The 17531-nt window shown below is 34.5% G+C and overlaps 1 protein-coding gene across 5 annotated transcripts in view; it reads left to right on the plus strand.

The window, feature by feature from the left end:
• EPHA5 (EPH receptor A5) overlaps positions 1 to 17531 on the plus strand; it is a 326273-nt gene that overhangs the window by 221838 nt on the left and 86904 nt on the right. For all 5 annotated transcript variants that reach the window (XM_055085948.1, XM_024132021.1, XM_024132023.1 and 2 more), the window contains exon 7: positions 9003 to 9162. In XM_055085948.1, coding sequence (XP_054941923.1) covers positions 9003 to 9162 — 160 coding nt within the window. The remainder of the gene's footprint in view (positions 1 to 9002; positions 9163 to 17531) is intronic.

Genomic DNA, 17531 nt, shown 5'->3' on the forward strand with positions numbered 1-17531 from the left:
TGAAATGGAGGAATTTATGCGGATGATTTAAAGGAGTGGATCAGAAGCAAATTTTGGAAGATAATTTGAGGATTCAAAATGTATATTTATGGGTTTTGATCCCTTAGATATATTCGCTAAGTCTCTTCAATAATATAGTATTCAACTAACTCAGAGAGACAAAGTACCATTAGACCCGTGATAAGGAACCACTGAGACATACATAATGTTAGATAAATCAGATGGAATGTTGTATAATTTTGTATAATCAACTGATGTTAGATTATACATTATTTCAAGGAACAGCATTCCAGTTTCCTTGCAATGATTTTTTTTTATTTTTGACAAAATTATCAATTTCTAATTTTTCAATAGTTAAGAGTTACAATCATGTAAGCTTTTAAATTTTTTTTTTCTTTTCAGTAGAAGAATTCGCCATCATGCTATAGGGTAAAATCAAATTTACCTAGAAGCTCTAATGCTCAGAAGATTGTGCTGGGTGCTATGTATATTATCTCTATCTCTGTGTCCTCACAGAATCTTGATAAATAATTTCATCCTATTTTAAAGAAGAAAAAAACTTAGGTTGAGTTGCATACCCACCTTTACACATGTACTTAGTTAATAACATGGTTGGAATTCTAACCCTGATATTCCTATGCTATTTTTCATTAAAAAAAAATCTTACTTTACATATAAATGTTAATACTTCATGTAAAAATCCTAATTATATCAAATATACCAGAATCGTATCCTCAGTTTTGTCTGGATTTTTCTCATGAACTCAAATTCCCTTTAAACAAAATGCAAATAGTAGCAAACATATATTTTATCAATTTTTAATGAAAATTACTGATTCAATCACAGCCAAACTGTAAAGGATAATATTACTAAGAAAGTCTTACACATTCGGTCATAAACTTGAGTGTACTCAGAGCATCAGTAACTACAATAGTTTATAGAAGATATTTACCCCTTTTAAAAGGAACACATCAAGAAATTGCCTGCTTTTTTTACTGTTCTACCCCTAATACATAGAAGGGGTAATAGAGTAGACAAGATCAATAAGTATTTCTGAGTGAAGAAAATGACTAATATTACTAGGTAAAACTTTATAGAATTTATTTTTCTACTTTAAATTCTTTGAAAACTCTAACAAAGTTTCCTAAACACTTTCGAGACTAGGCACTTAAACTAACGTGAGCGTTAAAAAAACAAAGATCAATTGTTTATGTAGACTGAATCAGAAAAATCTATTTGGATTAGAATTTAAACCATATCTATCTAGAGAGAAATTTGGATATACATAACCCTAAGAAAATTTTATATGTTTGAACGTATTAAATGAGGAATGGTAAACTGATTTAAGGGAAGAATATTTACACATTGTTTATTTTAGATAGTATTGGTGGTAGCATAGAGTATGGTTAGAAGTTGACTTTGATGTGTCAAATTAGAAAAAAATTAAAATAATAATTATGACAATTAAAACATGTGCTTTACAGTTTAATACATGTTTTCACATGCATTACATGTTTCATTCTTACAACATCTCTGTGAGGATATCCAGCCACCAATTTTTATCCCAATTTTACAGATAAGGAAACTGAGGATAAAAGTAAAAATGGGTTTGCTGTGTTTTAGCATGTTATTTCAGTGTTCACACTAAAGGCACAGCATGGCATGCTGTAAACTTCAAGAAACAAGGAGTGTGGTTTGCATTTGTTTTACTTTTTAATAGCATTATGAACATTAAATAATAACCTTATTCCCTACTAGAGTGCTTGAGAAGTAAATGTTATTTTCTTGTTTTCAATTTTTTTCTTATTTAGGAAAAATAAATCCTTTGCATGTTGTTCCCCTTGGATCTTTTTAAAAAATCAATACAATTTTTCTGCTTGTAAAGATAAAATTCCCTGAAATATTTAGAAAATAATAATTTACAGGCATCAATAAGTTATTTTAAGTAAAAGCCAATTCTTAAAAAAGGGGAATAAAATCTCTAACCATAACCTATCTTTAATTCATCCTATAATATCTATCAGAAATTTAATACATTTGAAAAGACCTTAAGGAAAAAACAAGCTTAGCCAAAAATTCACACAAAAAAAACATAAGGGAAGATAAAGTTCAAAGCAGGGAATGTGTATTAAATTTTTATGTATCTAACACTTTATATTCAGAATGGTAACATCAGAGATAATGAGGAGTTATAGATGGTTTGTCTAGACTTTTGTTAGCAGTCAAAATGGGAATAGTTCCTCTTTGTTTCACTTTCCAAAGCTATCTTTTCAGTGACTTTTTCCCCTTCATCTCCATTCACTACTAACCCAGCCCAAACACAAGAAAGTGAAAAAATGAAGTTTTTAAAAAGGAAAAAAATATTTTGCTTATGTGAATTTTTTCTTTAAAAGTCACTGTTTCCACTTAATCAGTTAAAATTAAAGTTCTCCAGTGAAGGTCACATTCCTTCTCCCAACCCCTAAATATGATTAGAAACCAAATTCAAGGGATTCTGCCAGCGGCCTTCATTTGGGCTGCAACTCTTCCCAGAGTCTCTAGCCTGCTGGCCTACTATCAGATTTTGGAATCACCAAGCCTCCACAATCATAGTCTTGGTGCTGCAGCCAGGTGTCAACCCTGAGCCTCTGAGGTGGGAGAGCCGAATTCAGGACATTGGTCCACCAGAGATCTCCTGGCCCCATGTAATATCAAACAGCAAAAGCTCTCTCAAAGATCTCCATCTCAACGCTAAGACCCAGCTCCACTAAACGACCAGCAAGCTACACTGCAGGACACTCAATGCCAAACAACTGGCAAGACAGGAACATAGACCCACCCATTAGCAGAGAGGCTACCTAAAATCATAATAAAGTCACAGACATCCCAAAACACACCACCGGACGCAGTCTGGCCCACCAGAAAGACAAAATCAAGCCTCATCCACCAGAACACAGGTACCAGTCCCCTCCACCAGGAAGCCTACACAACCCACTGAACGACGCTTACCCACTGGGGGCACACACCAAAAACAAGGGAAACTACGAACCTGCAGCTTGCAGAAAGGAGACCCCAAACACAGTAAATTAAGCAAAATAAGAAGACAGAGAAATACACAGCAGATGAAGGAGCAAGGTAAAAACCCACCAGATCAAACAAATGAAGAGGAAATAGGAAGTCTACCTGGAAAAGAATTCAGGGTAATGATAGTAAAGATGATCCAAAATCTTGGAAATAGAATGGAGAAAATAAAAGAAACATTTAAGAAAGCCCTAGAAGAACTAAAGAGCAAACAAACAATGATGAACAACACAATAAATGAAAGTAAAAATTCTCTACAGGAATCAATAGCAGAATAACTGATGCAGAAGAATGGATAACTGACATGGAAGATGATAAAAGAGTGGAAATAACTACTGCAGAACAGAATAAAGAAAAAAGAATGAAAAGAATAGAAGACAGTCTCAGAGACCTCTGGGACAACATTAAAGCCACCAACATTGGAACTATAGGGGTCCAAGAAGGAGAAGAGAAAAAGAAAGGGACTGAGAAAATATTTCAAGAGATTATAGTTGAAAACTTCCCTAACATGGGAAAGGAAATAATCAAGTGCAGGAGACGTAGAAAGTCCCATACAGGATAAATCCAAGGAGTAACATGCCAAGACGCATATTAATCAAACTATCAAAAGTTAAATACCAAAAAAAATATTAAAGCATCAAGGTAAAACAACAAATAACGTACAAGGGAATCCCCATACTGGCAGGACATACTTAAAGTAATGAAAGAGAAAAACTGACAACCAAGATTACTCTAACCAGCAAGAATCTCATTCAGATTTGATGGAGAAATTGAAACCTTTACAGACAAGCAAAAGCTAAGAGAATTCAGCACCACCAAACCAGCTTTACAACAAATCCTAAAGGAACTTTCTTGGCAGGAAACACAAGAGAAGGAAAAGACCTAAAATAACAAACCCAAAACAATTAAGAAAATGGTAATAGCAACACACTTATTGATAACTACCTTAAATGTAAATACATTAAATGCTCCAACCAAAAGACATGGACTGGCTGAATGGTTACAAAAACAAGACCCATAGGGCTTCCCTAGTGGCAGAGTGGTTGAGAGTCTGCCTGCTGATGCAGGGGACACGGTTTCATGCCCTGGTCCAGGAAGATCCCACATGTCACGGAGCGGCTAGGCCCATGAGCCATGGCCGCTAAGCCTGCACGTCAAGAGCCTGTGCTCTGCAATGGGAGAGGCCACAACAGTGAGAGGCCCGCATACTGCAAAAAAAAAAAAAAAAAAAAAAAGACCCATATATATGCTGTCTACAAAAGACCCACTTCAGACCTAGGGACACATACAGACTGAAAATGAGGGGATGGAAAAAGGTATTCCATGCAAATGGAAATCAAAAGAAAGCTGGAGTAGCAATTCTCATAACAGACAAAATATACTTTAAATAAAGACTATTACAAGACACAAAGAAGGACCCTACATAATGGTCAATGGATCAATCCAATTAATCAATGCATTAACAATTGTAAATATTTATAGACCCAACTTAGGAGCACCCCAATAGTTAAGGCAAATGCTGATAGCCATAAAAGGGGAAATTGACAGTAACACAATCATAGTAGGGGACTCTAACACCCCACTTTCACAAGTGGACAGATGATCCAAAATGAAAATAAATAGGGAAACACAAGCTTTAAATGATACATTAAACAATATGGACTTATTTGATATTTATAGGACATTCCATCCAAAAACAACAGTATACACTTTCTTCTGAAGTGCTCATGGAACATTCTCCAGGATAGATCATATCTTGGGTCACAAATCAAGCTTTGGTAAATTTAAGAAAATTGAAATTGTATCAAGTATCTTTTCTGACCACAACTGAAAATTGAAATTGTATCAACTATCTTTTCTGACCACAACTCTATGAGACGAGATATCAATTACAGGAAAAAAATGTGTAAAAATACAAACACATGGAGGCTAAACAATACATTACTTAATAACCAAGACATCACTGAAGAAATCAAAGAGGAAATCAAAAAATACCTAGAAACAAATGACAATGAAAACACGATGACTCAAAACCTATGGGATGCCACAAAGGCAGTTCTAAAAGGGAAGTTTACAGCAGTACAATCCTACCTCAAGGAACAAGAACCATCTCAAATAAACAACCTAACCTTAAACCTAAAGCAATTAGAGAAAAAAGAAGAAAAATACCCCAAAGTTAGCAGAAGGAAAGAAATCATAAAGATCAGATCAGAAATAAATGAAAAAGAAATGAAGAAAACAATAGCAAAGATCAATAACACTAAAAGCTGGTTCTTTGAGAAGATAAAATTGATAAACCACTAGCCAGACTGATCAAGAAAAGAAGGGAGAACACTCAAATCAATAGAATTAGAAATGAAAAAGGAGAAGTATTAACTGACAGTGCAGAAATACAAAGGATCAAGAGAGATGACTACAAACAACTATATGCCAATAAAATGGACAACCTGGAAGAAATGATCAAATTCTTAGAAAAGCACAACCTCCCAAGACTGAACCAGGAAGAAATAGACAACATAAACAGACCAATCACAAGCACTGAAATTGACCCTGTGATTTAAAATCTTCCAATAAACAAAAGCCCAGGACCAGATGGCTTCACAGGCGAATTCTATCAAACATATAGAGAAGAGCTAACACCTATTCTTCTCAAACTCCTCCAAAATATAGCAGAGGGAGGAACACTCCCAAACTCATTCTATGAGGGCACCATCACCCTGATACCAAAACCAGACAAAGATGTCACAAAAAAAGAAAACTACAGACCAATATCACTGATGAACATAGAGGTGAAAATCCTCAAAAAAATACTAGCAAACAGAACCCAACAGCACATTAAAAGGAAAATACAGTATGATCAAGTGGGGTTTATTCCAGGAATGCAAGGATTGTTCAACATACGCAAATCAATCGACGTGATACACCATATTAACAAACTGAAGGAGAAAAACCATATGATCATCTCAATAGATGCAGAGAAAGATTTTGACAAATTTCAAACCCATTTATGATAAAAACTCTCCAGAAAGTAAGCATAGAGGGAACTTACCTCAACATAATAAAGGCCATATATGACACACCCACAGCCAACATCATTCTCAATGATGAAAAACTGAAAACATTTCCACTAAGATCAGGAACAAGACAAGGTTGCCCACTTTCACAACTATTATTCAACATAGTTTTGGATAAGAGCAGTAAGAGATGAAAAAGAATAAGGGAATCCAAATTGGAAAAGGAGAAGTAAAACTGTCACTGTTTGCAGATGACATGATACTATACATAGAGAATCCTAAGGATGCTACCATAAAACTATTAGAGCTAATCAATGAATTTGGTAAACTAGCAGGATACAAAATTAATGCAGAGAAATCTCCTGCATACCTATACACTAATGATGAAAAATCTGAAAGAGAAATTAAGGAAACACTCCCATTTACCGTTGCAACAAAAAAATAAAATACCTAGGAATAAACCTACCTAAGGAGACAAAAGACCTGTATGCAGAAAACTATAAGATACTGATGAACGATATTAAAGATGACACAAACAGATGGGGAGATATACCACGTTCCTGGATTGGAGGAATCAACATTGTGAAAATGACTATACTACCCAAAGCAATCTACAGATTCAATGCAATCCCTAGCAAACTACCAATGGCATTTTTCACAGAACTAGAACAAAAAATTTCACAATTTGTATGGAAACACACAAGACCCTGAATAGCCAAAGGAACCTTGAGAAAGCAAAACGGAGCTGGAGGAATCAGGCTCCTGGACTTCAGACTATACTACAAAGCTGCAGTAATCAAGACAGTATGGTACTGGCACCAAAACAGAAATATAGATCAATGGAACAGGACAGAAAGCCCAGAGATAAACCCACACACATATGGTCACCTTATCTTTGATAAAGGTGTCAAGAATATACAGTGGAGAAAAGACAGCCTCTTCAATAAGTGGTGCTGGGAAAACTGGACAGCTACATGTAAAAGTATGAAATTAGAACACTCCCTAACAACACACACAAGAATAAACTCAAAATGGGTTAAAGACCTAAATGTAAGGCCAGACACTATCAAACTCTTAGAGGAAAACATAGGCAGAACACTCTATGGCAAAAGACCTAAATGAAAGGCCAGACACTGTAAAACTCTTAGAGGAAAACATAGGCAGAACACTCTATGACATAAATCACAGCAAGATCCTTTTTGACCCACCTCCCAGAGAAATGGAAATAAAAACCAAAATAAATAAATGGGACCTAATGAAACGTCAAAGCTTTTGCACAGCAAAGAAACCATAAACAAGAGGAAAAGACAGCCCTCAGAATGGGAAAAAAATATTTGCAAATGAAGCAACTGACAAATGATTAATCTCCAAAATATACAAGCAGCACATGCAGCTCAATATCGAAGAAAGCAAACAACCCATTCCAAAAATGGGCAGAAGATCTAAATAGACATTTCTCCGGGTTCGTGTCCCGGTCTGGGAAGATCCTACATGCCGCGGAGTGGCTAGGCCCGTGAGCCATGGCTGCTGTGCCTGCGCATCTGGAGCCTATGCTCCACGATGGGAGAGGCCACAACAGTGAGAGGCCTGCGTACCACACACACAAAAAAAAAAAAAAAAAAAAAAAAAAAAATCTACGAACAATAAATACTGGAGAGGGTGTGGAGAAAAGGGTATCCTCTTGCACTGTTGGTAGGAATGTAAATTGATACAGCCACTATGGAGAACAGTATGGAGGTTCCTTAGAAAACTAAAAATAGACCTACCATAGGACCCAGCAATCCCACTACTGACATATACCCTGAGAAAACCATAATTCAGAAAGAGTCATGTACCACAATGTTCATTTCAGGGCTATTTACAATAACCAGGGCCTGGAAGCAACCTAAGTGTCCATCTACAGATGACTGGATAAAGAAGATATGGCACATACATACAATGGAATATTACTCAGCCATAACAGGAAATGAAATTGAGTTATCTGTAGTGAAGTGGATGGACCTAGGGACTGTCATACAGAGTGAAGTAATTCAGAAAGAGAAAAACAAATACCTCATGCTAACACAAATATATGGAACCTAAAAAAAAAAAAGTTCTGAAGAACCTAGGGGCAGGACAGGAGTAAAGACACAGACATAGAGAATAGAGTTGAGGACACGGGGAGGGGGAAGGGTAAGCTGGCACGGTCAGAGAGTGGCATGGATATATGTACACTACCAAATGTAAAATAGATAGCTAGTTGGAAGCAGCCACATAGCACAGGGAGATCAGCTCGGTGCTCTGTGTCCACCAGAGGGGTGGGATAAGGTGGTTGGCAGGGAGACGCAAGAGGGAGGGGATATGGGGATATATGTTTATGTATAGCTGATTCACTTTGTTGTACAGCAGAAACTAACACACCATTGTAAAGCAATTATACTCCAATAAAGATGTTAAAAAAATAAAAAATATATAAAATAAAATAAAAAAAGAAATCAAATTCACTAAAGATAAAAGACATAAGTCTTACCTAGCCAGGTAAGACATTGTCACCTTCCTCTATAAACAAGCAGCATGTTAGTTGCACTCCAATAAATCATTTATGAGAAAAACAAGCACACAATTAGCAATAATAAATTAAAGTCTGTAAAATAGTTTATCTCCTGGAAATTTTATTTTTAAAGTTTACATATCTGTTTCTGCCCAAGGCAAGTGTGGTGGATGGGTGGAGAACATATCTTACATCTATGAGTTCTAGAAAACACTTTAAGGTTCTATATAACTAACACAACTAGGATGTGTAGGATTTTGTTTGTAAAATATCATATTTGTACTAATAGCAAATCTATTAGTTTCTGATTGTTTTTCTTATCTTTGATTCTATGTTTTGCTGTCATTAATAATTCATTTTTTGACTTCTTTTTATTGCATATACATGTGTAATCCAAGGACCAAGAGACCAGCTATACAATTATCAAATCTAAAGAGACAACTATAACTGCAGAGGGCTTGAAACCAGCCTCAGTATATGTCTTCCAAATTCGAGCACGCACAGCAGCAGGCTATGGTGTCTTCAGTCGAAGATTTGAGTTTGAAACCATCCCAGTGTGTAAGTCATTTTAATTACTGTCAACTCATGTCTCTGTAATGGTTACCAGAAAAGAGTCATTTGATCAATACTCTCCCTGGGCATTCTGTCAGTCTCCCGCTTCTTCTCTCTCTCCCAGGCATTACTCCTTCAGGTAGGAAGCATCTGTCATGCTATTATGGGAGGTTAGCGGGTTAACACATCGGTCCCCGATCCTCATAGCATTTAGTCTACAGGGAGACGAAACATCAGGAGATCCTTAAGAAGTGTTTAAACCTTGCTTTTAAAGACTTTCTTTCCACAGTTGCCATACTTTATTGAATTATTGCCATTTACTTTTTGCTTGTTTTATTGAACAATGCTACTAGGCTTAGTCTTTCTATGAAAATTCCACAGGGAACTTTCATTAGTATTGAGTTTGGCAAGAAAATGGTGCTCTAAGGAACCAGTCTGATTGTTTTGAAAAAAAATCAAAATCTCTGGCAATATCTCTGAGTGGAGGGTCCGGAAATATTTCTGGAAAACCCTTCTTGTACCTTTCTTTTCATAAAATAGTAAAAATAGTATGAAACTTTTTCTTCTTTAATGTCAAAAAAATCTTTAGATTACTTACTTGTACTAATGCACACATTAAAAGCAGGATTAGGAGAAAGCAATAACTTGCCTTGTTTATAGAAGAAAGAACTGACATTATTAATGTCTTGTTACGAAGAAAATAACACAGAGAAGTAGTGTGAAATGTCAAGTATGTGTAAATGTATTTGTTTGTACATATACAATACATATATATATACTTTTTAAAAGTCAATTTTTGTAAGAATTACTTTTTTTTTTTTTTTTTTTTTTGTGGTATGCGGGCCTCCCTCTGTTGTGGCCTCTCCCGTTGCGGAGCACAGGCTCCGGACGCGCAGGCTCAGCGGCCATGGCTCACGGGCCCAGCCGCTCCGCGGCATGTGGGATCCTCCCAGACCGGGGCGCGAACCCGGTTCCCCTGCATCGGCAGGCGGACGCGCAACCACTGCGCCACCAGGGAAGCCCAAGAATTACTTATTTTTAAATGAAGAAAATAAAATGCATGTTTCCTCCCTTTGAAAACCAACAAAACAAGACCTTAATTATCAGATTTGCTTTGTAATGATTAGGAGAACTATTAAATTAAATTTTCATAAACCTATATAATACAGCTCTTTAGAAAATGAAGATATACTTCTGTTTAAAGCATGTTTAACTGAATTATCTAAAAAATAATTTTTATTACTTTAAAAATAGCTTTCTAAGTATGACTTCACTTGATTTTATACAGATTAGGGTGCCATGGTGAAAAATGATAAATTATTTTCTTTCCATGCAAGGAAAGTCCCATGTCTGAAGTTAATTGATATATTGAAATTTAAATATTTGATGCTATTTAGAAAAGTTTTTTAAAATAAATTTTATATGAATTGATGTAATGAGTCAGAAAATTTCCACAATATGGACAATGGTTTATTCACTCTCATACCTTGGACCCTGATCTGGATTTATGACAAAATATGTATTATATAAGCTGGCCATCCTAATAGGGATTGTTTCTATTTATGCTTATGTGCTTTACCAACTCTGGAACAAAGCCATAGCGTAAATAATATCTTGCAATATGCTCGAGTGCTTGGATAATTTTACAAATGAAAAATCTCACTTTAAAAGATTACAAAATTATACTTAGTTTTAGGATGTTGGCATGTTCAGCAACTAGTTTTTCTTCAGACTATTTGATGTTCTTTCCCTTCCTTTTTTTTTAAAATAGTAGTTTCCAGGTATGCCAATACCCATCAATCTGATCATTGAGAGAAATAATATGAGGTCATTTTCCATATAATTTTACAAAGTCTCACCTGAAACTTTCTTTTAAATATTTTCCTATATAACTTCTAGATGGAAAGAAATAATACACAAATATTTTTATTACAAAATCAGATTTTAGTGTTATTATTAATAGATAATGAAAATATTTTAGGGATGTACTGCCTCAACTTTAGTGTGGAATTTTATTTTTACTTGCTTATGTGTACATGTATTTGCAAACAATTTAAGAATGAATTTTTCTTTGTACCAAGTATCTGTTACATACCAACCCCCTTTGACCTTCATGTAGAAATCTTCTGGATACAATCCAGGAAGAATGTGTTGAGCCCCTGTTATGTGCTTGGCTTTGCTAGACCCTGGAGAAATATACATGAGTAACACGTGGAAACTTCTCTCCTGAGAATAAGAATACAGACTGTTTACTTCTGAAGATTAGAATGTTTGTGTCAAGAACAATTTTAGGATAATAGTTTTGTTCATTATTTTTAAATTTTTCATTAACTCCCTACACATCAAAAGATTTTTCACACTAGGTACTGTGAGTGACTCAAATAACTTTAAGGCATAATCCCTCCCTTCTCCAAGATTGTACTCTAATAGGGAGTTAAAGAAGATACACAATTATTATTAAAATAACACTTCATTTTGTGTTATACACCATTCATTTGATAACTATCTGGCAGTATTTTATGAAATCACTTCAATTATATTATTGAGCAATTATTTACTTAATACTATAATTTAATTCTTCACATACATATATTATTTCCAAAAGAAATCACTTCAATTATATTATTGAGCAATTATTTACTTAATACTATAATTTAATTCTTCACATACATATATTATTTCCAAAACACAATCTGCAGAGTCAAGAATTATGGTATCTTAAACATATTTACATTTTTGCTGTCAAAGCTATTGGTAATTTTCATTTGGTGGGTGACAGTTAACCTGGCTTTAATGAGTCACCATTGTTAAGGAAAGTCTACCTTATCATTCAGGTATATTAGGACAAAAAATTATCTGAAAGTCATTACTTTGAACTTAAACTTTACAAAGAATTTTCCAATTGATTATTCAGTTCATAATTGAATGATATGATATATTGACATATGTTCTTGGTTTACTTAATTTTTTAAACTTATTAATTATTAATTTATATTATACTTCAGTTACAAATGTTATGAGGAGCTTTCCTTTTTCATCTACGTTATCATCTATGTTAAAAATATAGCCCTAAAACCAAATGCAAATAATAAAAACAAGAATGCAAAATATTTATTTTAGAAAAACTATTAACCATGAGGATTTGGGTGGAAAATCTCCAGCTTTTTTTCTGTCAGGTTTTAGTTTATGTTTTATAACTGACTGTAACCCACTTTAATTTTGCTGTGCATACAATTAATGTGTTTAATATTGACCCCTTTTATTATTCCTATTCCCAATGGCAATGATAAAAACATGCAAACAAATAAACCTAGCATGAATGAAACCATCCAGCCAAACTAGCTAGCTCTTTTTCTGTTTTTTTTTTCCTTAATATAAATTGTCTTGAAACTATGGAAACATCACTGAATCTTTCTTAGTCTCTACTTGCCCAAGATTTACTGAACACATTTGTGTTTCCTTAATGATTTTTTTTCCTCAATGTACTTTCTCTCATCTAATTCTTACCTATTTGATTCAAAAATCTGTATAGCCCAAATGCTAGAATAATGCTATTCTGTTTTTTAAATGAAAATTTTACCAAGATAATTGTAGATTCACATGCAACAATACAGAGAGAGCTCTTGCACACTTTGCTCAGAATCCCCAATGGTAACATTGTGCAAAACTATAGTATAACATCAAAAGCAGGATATTGGCATTGATGTAATCCACCAATCTTACATTTCCTTGTACTCCTTTGTGTGTATGTGTGTAGACAGGTATGAATTAAGTTCTGTACCATCTGGTCACTTGTGAGGGTTCGTGTATTTACCATCACAGTCAAAATATCGAATAGTGTCAACCTCACAAGGATCTCTGTTGTTGCTCCCCCATTTTTTTTCCGAGGGATAACCATTTATTTTACTATTTATTTTATTTTATTTTATTTTTGAATTTTATTTTATGTATTTCTTATACAGGAGATTCTTATTAGTTATCTATTTTATACATATTAGTGTATACATGTCAATCCCAGTCTCCCAATTCATCCGACCACCACAACCTCACCCCCGCATGTCCACCCGCTTGGTGTCCATACGTTAGTTCTCTACATCTGTGTCTCTATTTCTGCCTTGCAAATTGGTTCATCTGTATCATTTTTCTACAGTCCACCTATATGTGTTAATATACGACATTTGTTTTTCTCTTTCTCACTTACTTCACACTGTATGACAGTCTCTAGGTCCACCCAAATTTCTACACATGACTCAATTTCATTCCTTTTTATGGCAGAGTAATATCTCATTGTATATATGTACCACATCTTATTTATCCATTCATCTGTCAATAGGCATTTTGGTTGCTTCCATGACTTGGCTATTATAAATAGTGCTGCAAAGAACATTGTGGGGCATGTGTCCTTTTGAATTATGGTTTTCTCTGGGTATATGCCCAGTAGTGGGATTGCTGGGTCATATGGTAATTCTATTCTTAGTTCTTTAAGGAACCTCCATACTATTATCCTTAGTGGCTGTATCAATTTACATTCCCACCAACAATGCAAGAGGGTTCCCTTTTCTCCACACCCTCTCCAGCATTTGTTGTTTGCAGATTTTCCATTAAAGCCCATTCTAATGAGTGTGAGGTGATACCCCATTGTAGTTTAGATTTGCATTTCTCTAATAATTAGTGATGTTGAGCAGGTTTCCATGTGCTTCTTGGCCATCTGTATGTCTTCTTTGGAGAGATGTCTATTTAGGTCTTCTGCCCATTTTTTGATTGGGTTGTTTGTTTTTTTAATATTGAGCTGCCTGAACTGTTTATATATTTTGGAGATTAATCCTTTGTCCATTGATTCATCTGCATATATTTTCTCCCATTCTGAGGGCTGTCTTTTTGTCTTGTTTATAGTTTCTTTTGCTGTGCAAAAGCTTTTTAAGTTTCATTAGGTTATTTACTTAATACTATAATTTAATTCTTCACATACATATATTATTTCCAAAACACAATCTGCAGAGTCAAGAATTATGGTATCTTAAACATATTTACATTTTTGCTGTCAAAGCTATTGGTAATTTTCATTTGGTGGGTGACAGTTAACCTGGCTTTAATGAGTCACCATTGTTAAGGAAAGTCTACCTTATCATTCAGGTATATTAGGACAAAAAATTATCTGAAAGTCATTACTTTGAACTTAAACTTTACAAAGAATTTTCCAATTGATTATTCAGTTCATAATTGAATGATATGATATATTGACATATGTTCTTGGTTTACTTAATTTTTTAAACTTATTAATTATTAATTTATATTATACTTCAGTTACAAATGTTATGAGGAGCTTTCCTTTTTCATCTACGTTATCATCTATGTTAAAAATATAGCCCTAAAACCAAATGCAAATAATAAAAACAAGAATGCAAAATATTTATTTTAGAAAAACTATTAACCATGAGGATTTGGGTGGAAAATCTCCAGCTTTTTTTCTGTCAGGTTTTAGTTTATGTTTTATAACTGACTGTAACCCACTTTAATTTTGCTGTGCATACAATTAATGTGTTTAATATTGACCCCTTTTATTATTCCTATTCCCAATGGCAATGATAAAAACATGCAAACAAATAAACCTAGCATGAATGAAACCATCCAGCCAAACTAGCTAGCTCTTTTTCTGTTTTTTTTTTCCTTAATATAAATTGTCTTGAAACTATGGAAACATCACTGAATCTTTCTTAGTCTCTACTTGCCCAAGATTTACTGAACACATTTGTGTTTCCTTAATGATTTTTTTTCCTCAATGTACTTTCTCTCATCTAATTCTTACCTATTTGATTCAAAAATCTGTATAGCCCAAATGCTAGAATAATGCTATTCTGTTTTTTAAATGAAAATTTTACCAAGATAATTGTAGATTCACATGCAACAATACAGAGAGAGCTCTTGCACACTTTGCTCAGAATCCCCAATGGTAACATTGTGCAAAACTATAGTATAACATCAAAAGCAGGATATTGGCATTGATGTAATCCACCAATCTTACATTTCCTTGTACTCCTTTGTGTGTATGTGTGTAGACAGGTATGAATTAAGTTCTGTACCATCTGGTCACTTGTGAGGGTTCGTGTATTTACCATCACAGTCAAAATATCGAATAGTGTCAACCTCACAAGGATCTCTGTTGTTGCTCCCCCATTTTTTTTCCGAGGGATAACCATTTATTTTACTATTTATTTTATTTTATTTTATTTTTGAATTTTATTTTATGTATTTCTTATACAGGAGATTCTTATTAGTTATCTATTTTATACATATTAGTGTATACATGTCAATCCCAGTCTCCCAATTCATCCGACCACCACAACCTCCGCCCCCAATGTCCACCCGCTTGGTGTCCATACGTTAGTTCTCTACATCTGTGTCTCTATTTCTGCCTTGCAAATTGGTTCATCTGTATCATTTTTCTACAGTCCACCTATATGTGTTAATATACGACATTTGTTTTTCTCTTTCTCACTTACTTCACACTGTATGACAGTCTCTAGGTCCACCCAAATTTCTACACATGACTCAATTTCATTCCTTTTTATGGCAGAGTAATATCTCATTGTATATATGTACCACATCTTATTTATCCATTCATCTGTCAATAGGCATTTTGGTTGCTTCCATGACTTGGCTATTATAAATAGTGCTGCAAAGAACATTGTGGGGCATGTGTCCTTTTGAATTATGGTTTTCTCTGGGTATATGCCCAGTAGTGGGATTGCTGGGTCATATGGTAATTCTATTCTTAGTTCTTTAAGGAACCTCCATACTATTATCCTTAGTGGCTGTATCAATTTACATTCCCACCAACAATGCAAGAGGGTTCCCTTTTCTCCACACCCTCTCCAGCATTTGTTGTTTGTAGATTTTCCATTAAAGCCCATTCTAATGAGTGTGAGGTGATACCCCATTGTAGTTTAGATTTGCATTTCTCTAATAATTAGTGATGTTGAGCAGGTTTCCATGTGCTTCTTGGCCATCTGTATGTCTTCTTTGGAGAGATGTCTATTTAGGTCTTCTGCCCATTTTTTGATTGGGTTGTTTGTTTTTTTAATATTGAGCTGCCTGAACTGTTTATATATTTTGGAGATTAATCCTTTGTCCATTGATTCATCTGCATATATTTTCTCCCATTCTGAGGGCTGTCTTTTTGTCTTGTTTATAGTTTCTTTTGCTGTGCAAAAGCTTTTTAAGTTTCATTAGGTCCCATTTGTTTCTTTTTATTTTTATTTCCATTACTCTAGGAGGTGGGTCAAAAAAGATCTTGCTGTGATTTATATCAAAGAGTATTCTGCCTCTATTTTCCTCTAAGAATTTTAGAGTGTCTGGTCTTACATTTAGTTCTTTAATCCATTTTGAGTTTATTTTTGTGTAGGGTGTTAGGGAGTGTTGTAATTCCATTCTTTTACCTGTGGCTGCCCAGTTTTCCCAGCACCACTTATTGAAGAAGGTGTCTTTTCTCCATTGTATATCCTTGCCTCTTTTGTCATAGATTAATTGACCATAGGTGCGTGCGTTTACTTCTGGGTTTTCTATCCTGTTCCATTGATCTATATTTCTGTTTTTGTGGCAGTACCATATTGTCTTGATTACTGTAGCTTTGTAGTATAGTCTGAAGTCAAGGAGCCTGATTTCTCCAGCTCTGTTTTTCTTTCTCAAGATTGCTTTGACTATTCAGGGTCTTTTGTGTCTCCATACAAATTTTAAGATTTTTTGTTCTAATTCTGTAAAAAATGCCATTGGTAATTGGAGAGGAATTACATTGAATCTGTGGATTGCTTTGGGTAGTATAGTCATTTTCACAATATTGATTCTTCCAATCCAAGCACCTGGTATATCTTTCCATCTGTTTGTGTCATCTTTGATTTCTTTCATCAGGGATAGGTAATCCCTATCAGATTATCAATGGCATTTTTTATAGAACAAAAAATCGTAAAATCTGTACAGAGACACCAAAGACCCTGAATAGCCAAAGCAGTCTTGAGGGAAAAAAACAGAGCTGAAGGAATCAGACTCCCTGACTTCAGACTATACTACAAAGCTACAGTAATCAAGAAGATTTTTTTGTTCTAATTCCGTAAAAAATGCCATTGGTAATTGGAGAGGAATTACATTGAATCTGTAGATTGCTTTGGGTAGTATAGTCATTTTCACAATATTGATTCTTCCAATCCAAGAACATGGTATATCTCTCCATCTGTTGGTGTCATCTTTGATTTCTTTCATCAGGGATAGGTAATCCGTATCAGATTATCAATGGCATTTTTTATAGAACAAAAAATCGTAAAATTTGTACAGAGACACCAAAGACCCTGAATAGCCAAAGCAGTCTTGAGGGAAAAAAACAG

Source organism: Physeter macrocephalus, chromosome 7 (assembly GCF_002837175.3).
Source record: "Physeter macrocephalus isolate SW-GA chromosome 7, ASM283717v5, whole genome shotgun sequence".
Taxonomy (NCBI): Eukaryota; Metazoa; Chordata; class Mammalia; order Artiodactyla; family Physeteridae; genus Physeter; species Physeter macrocephalus.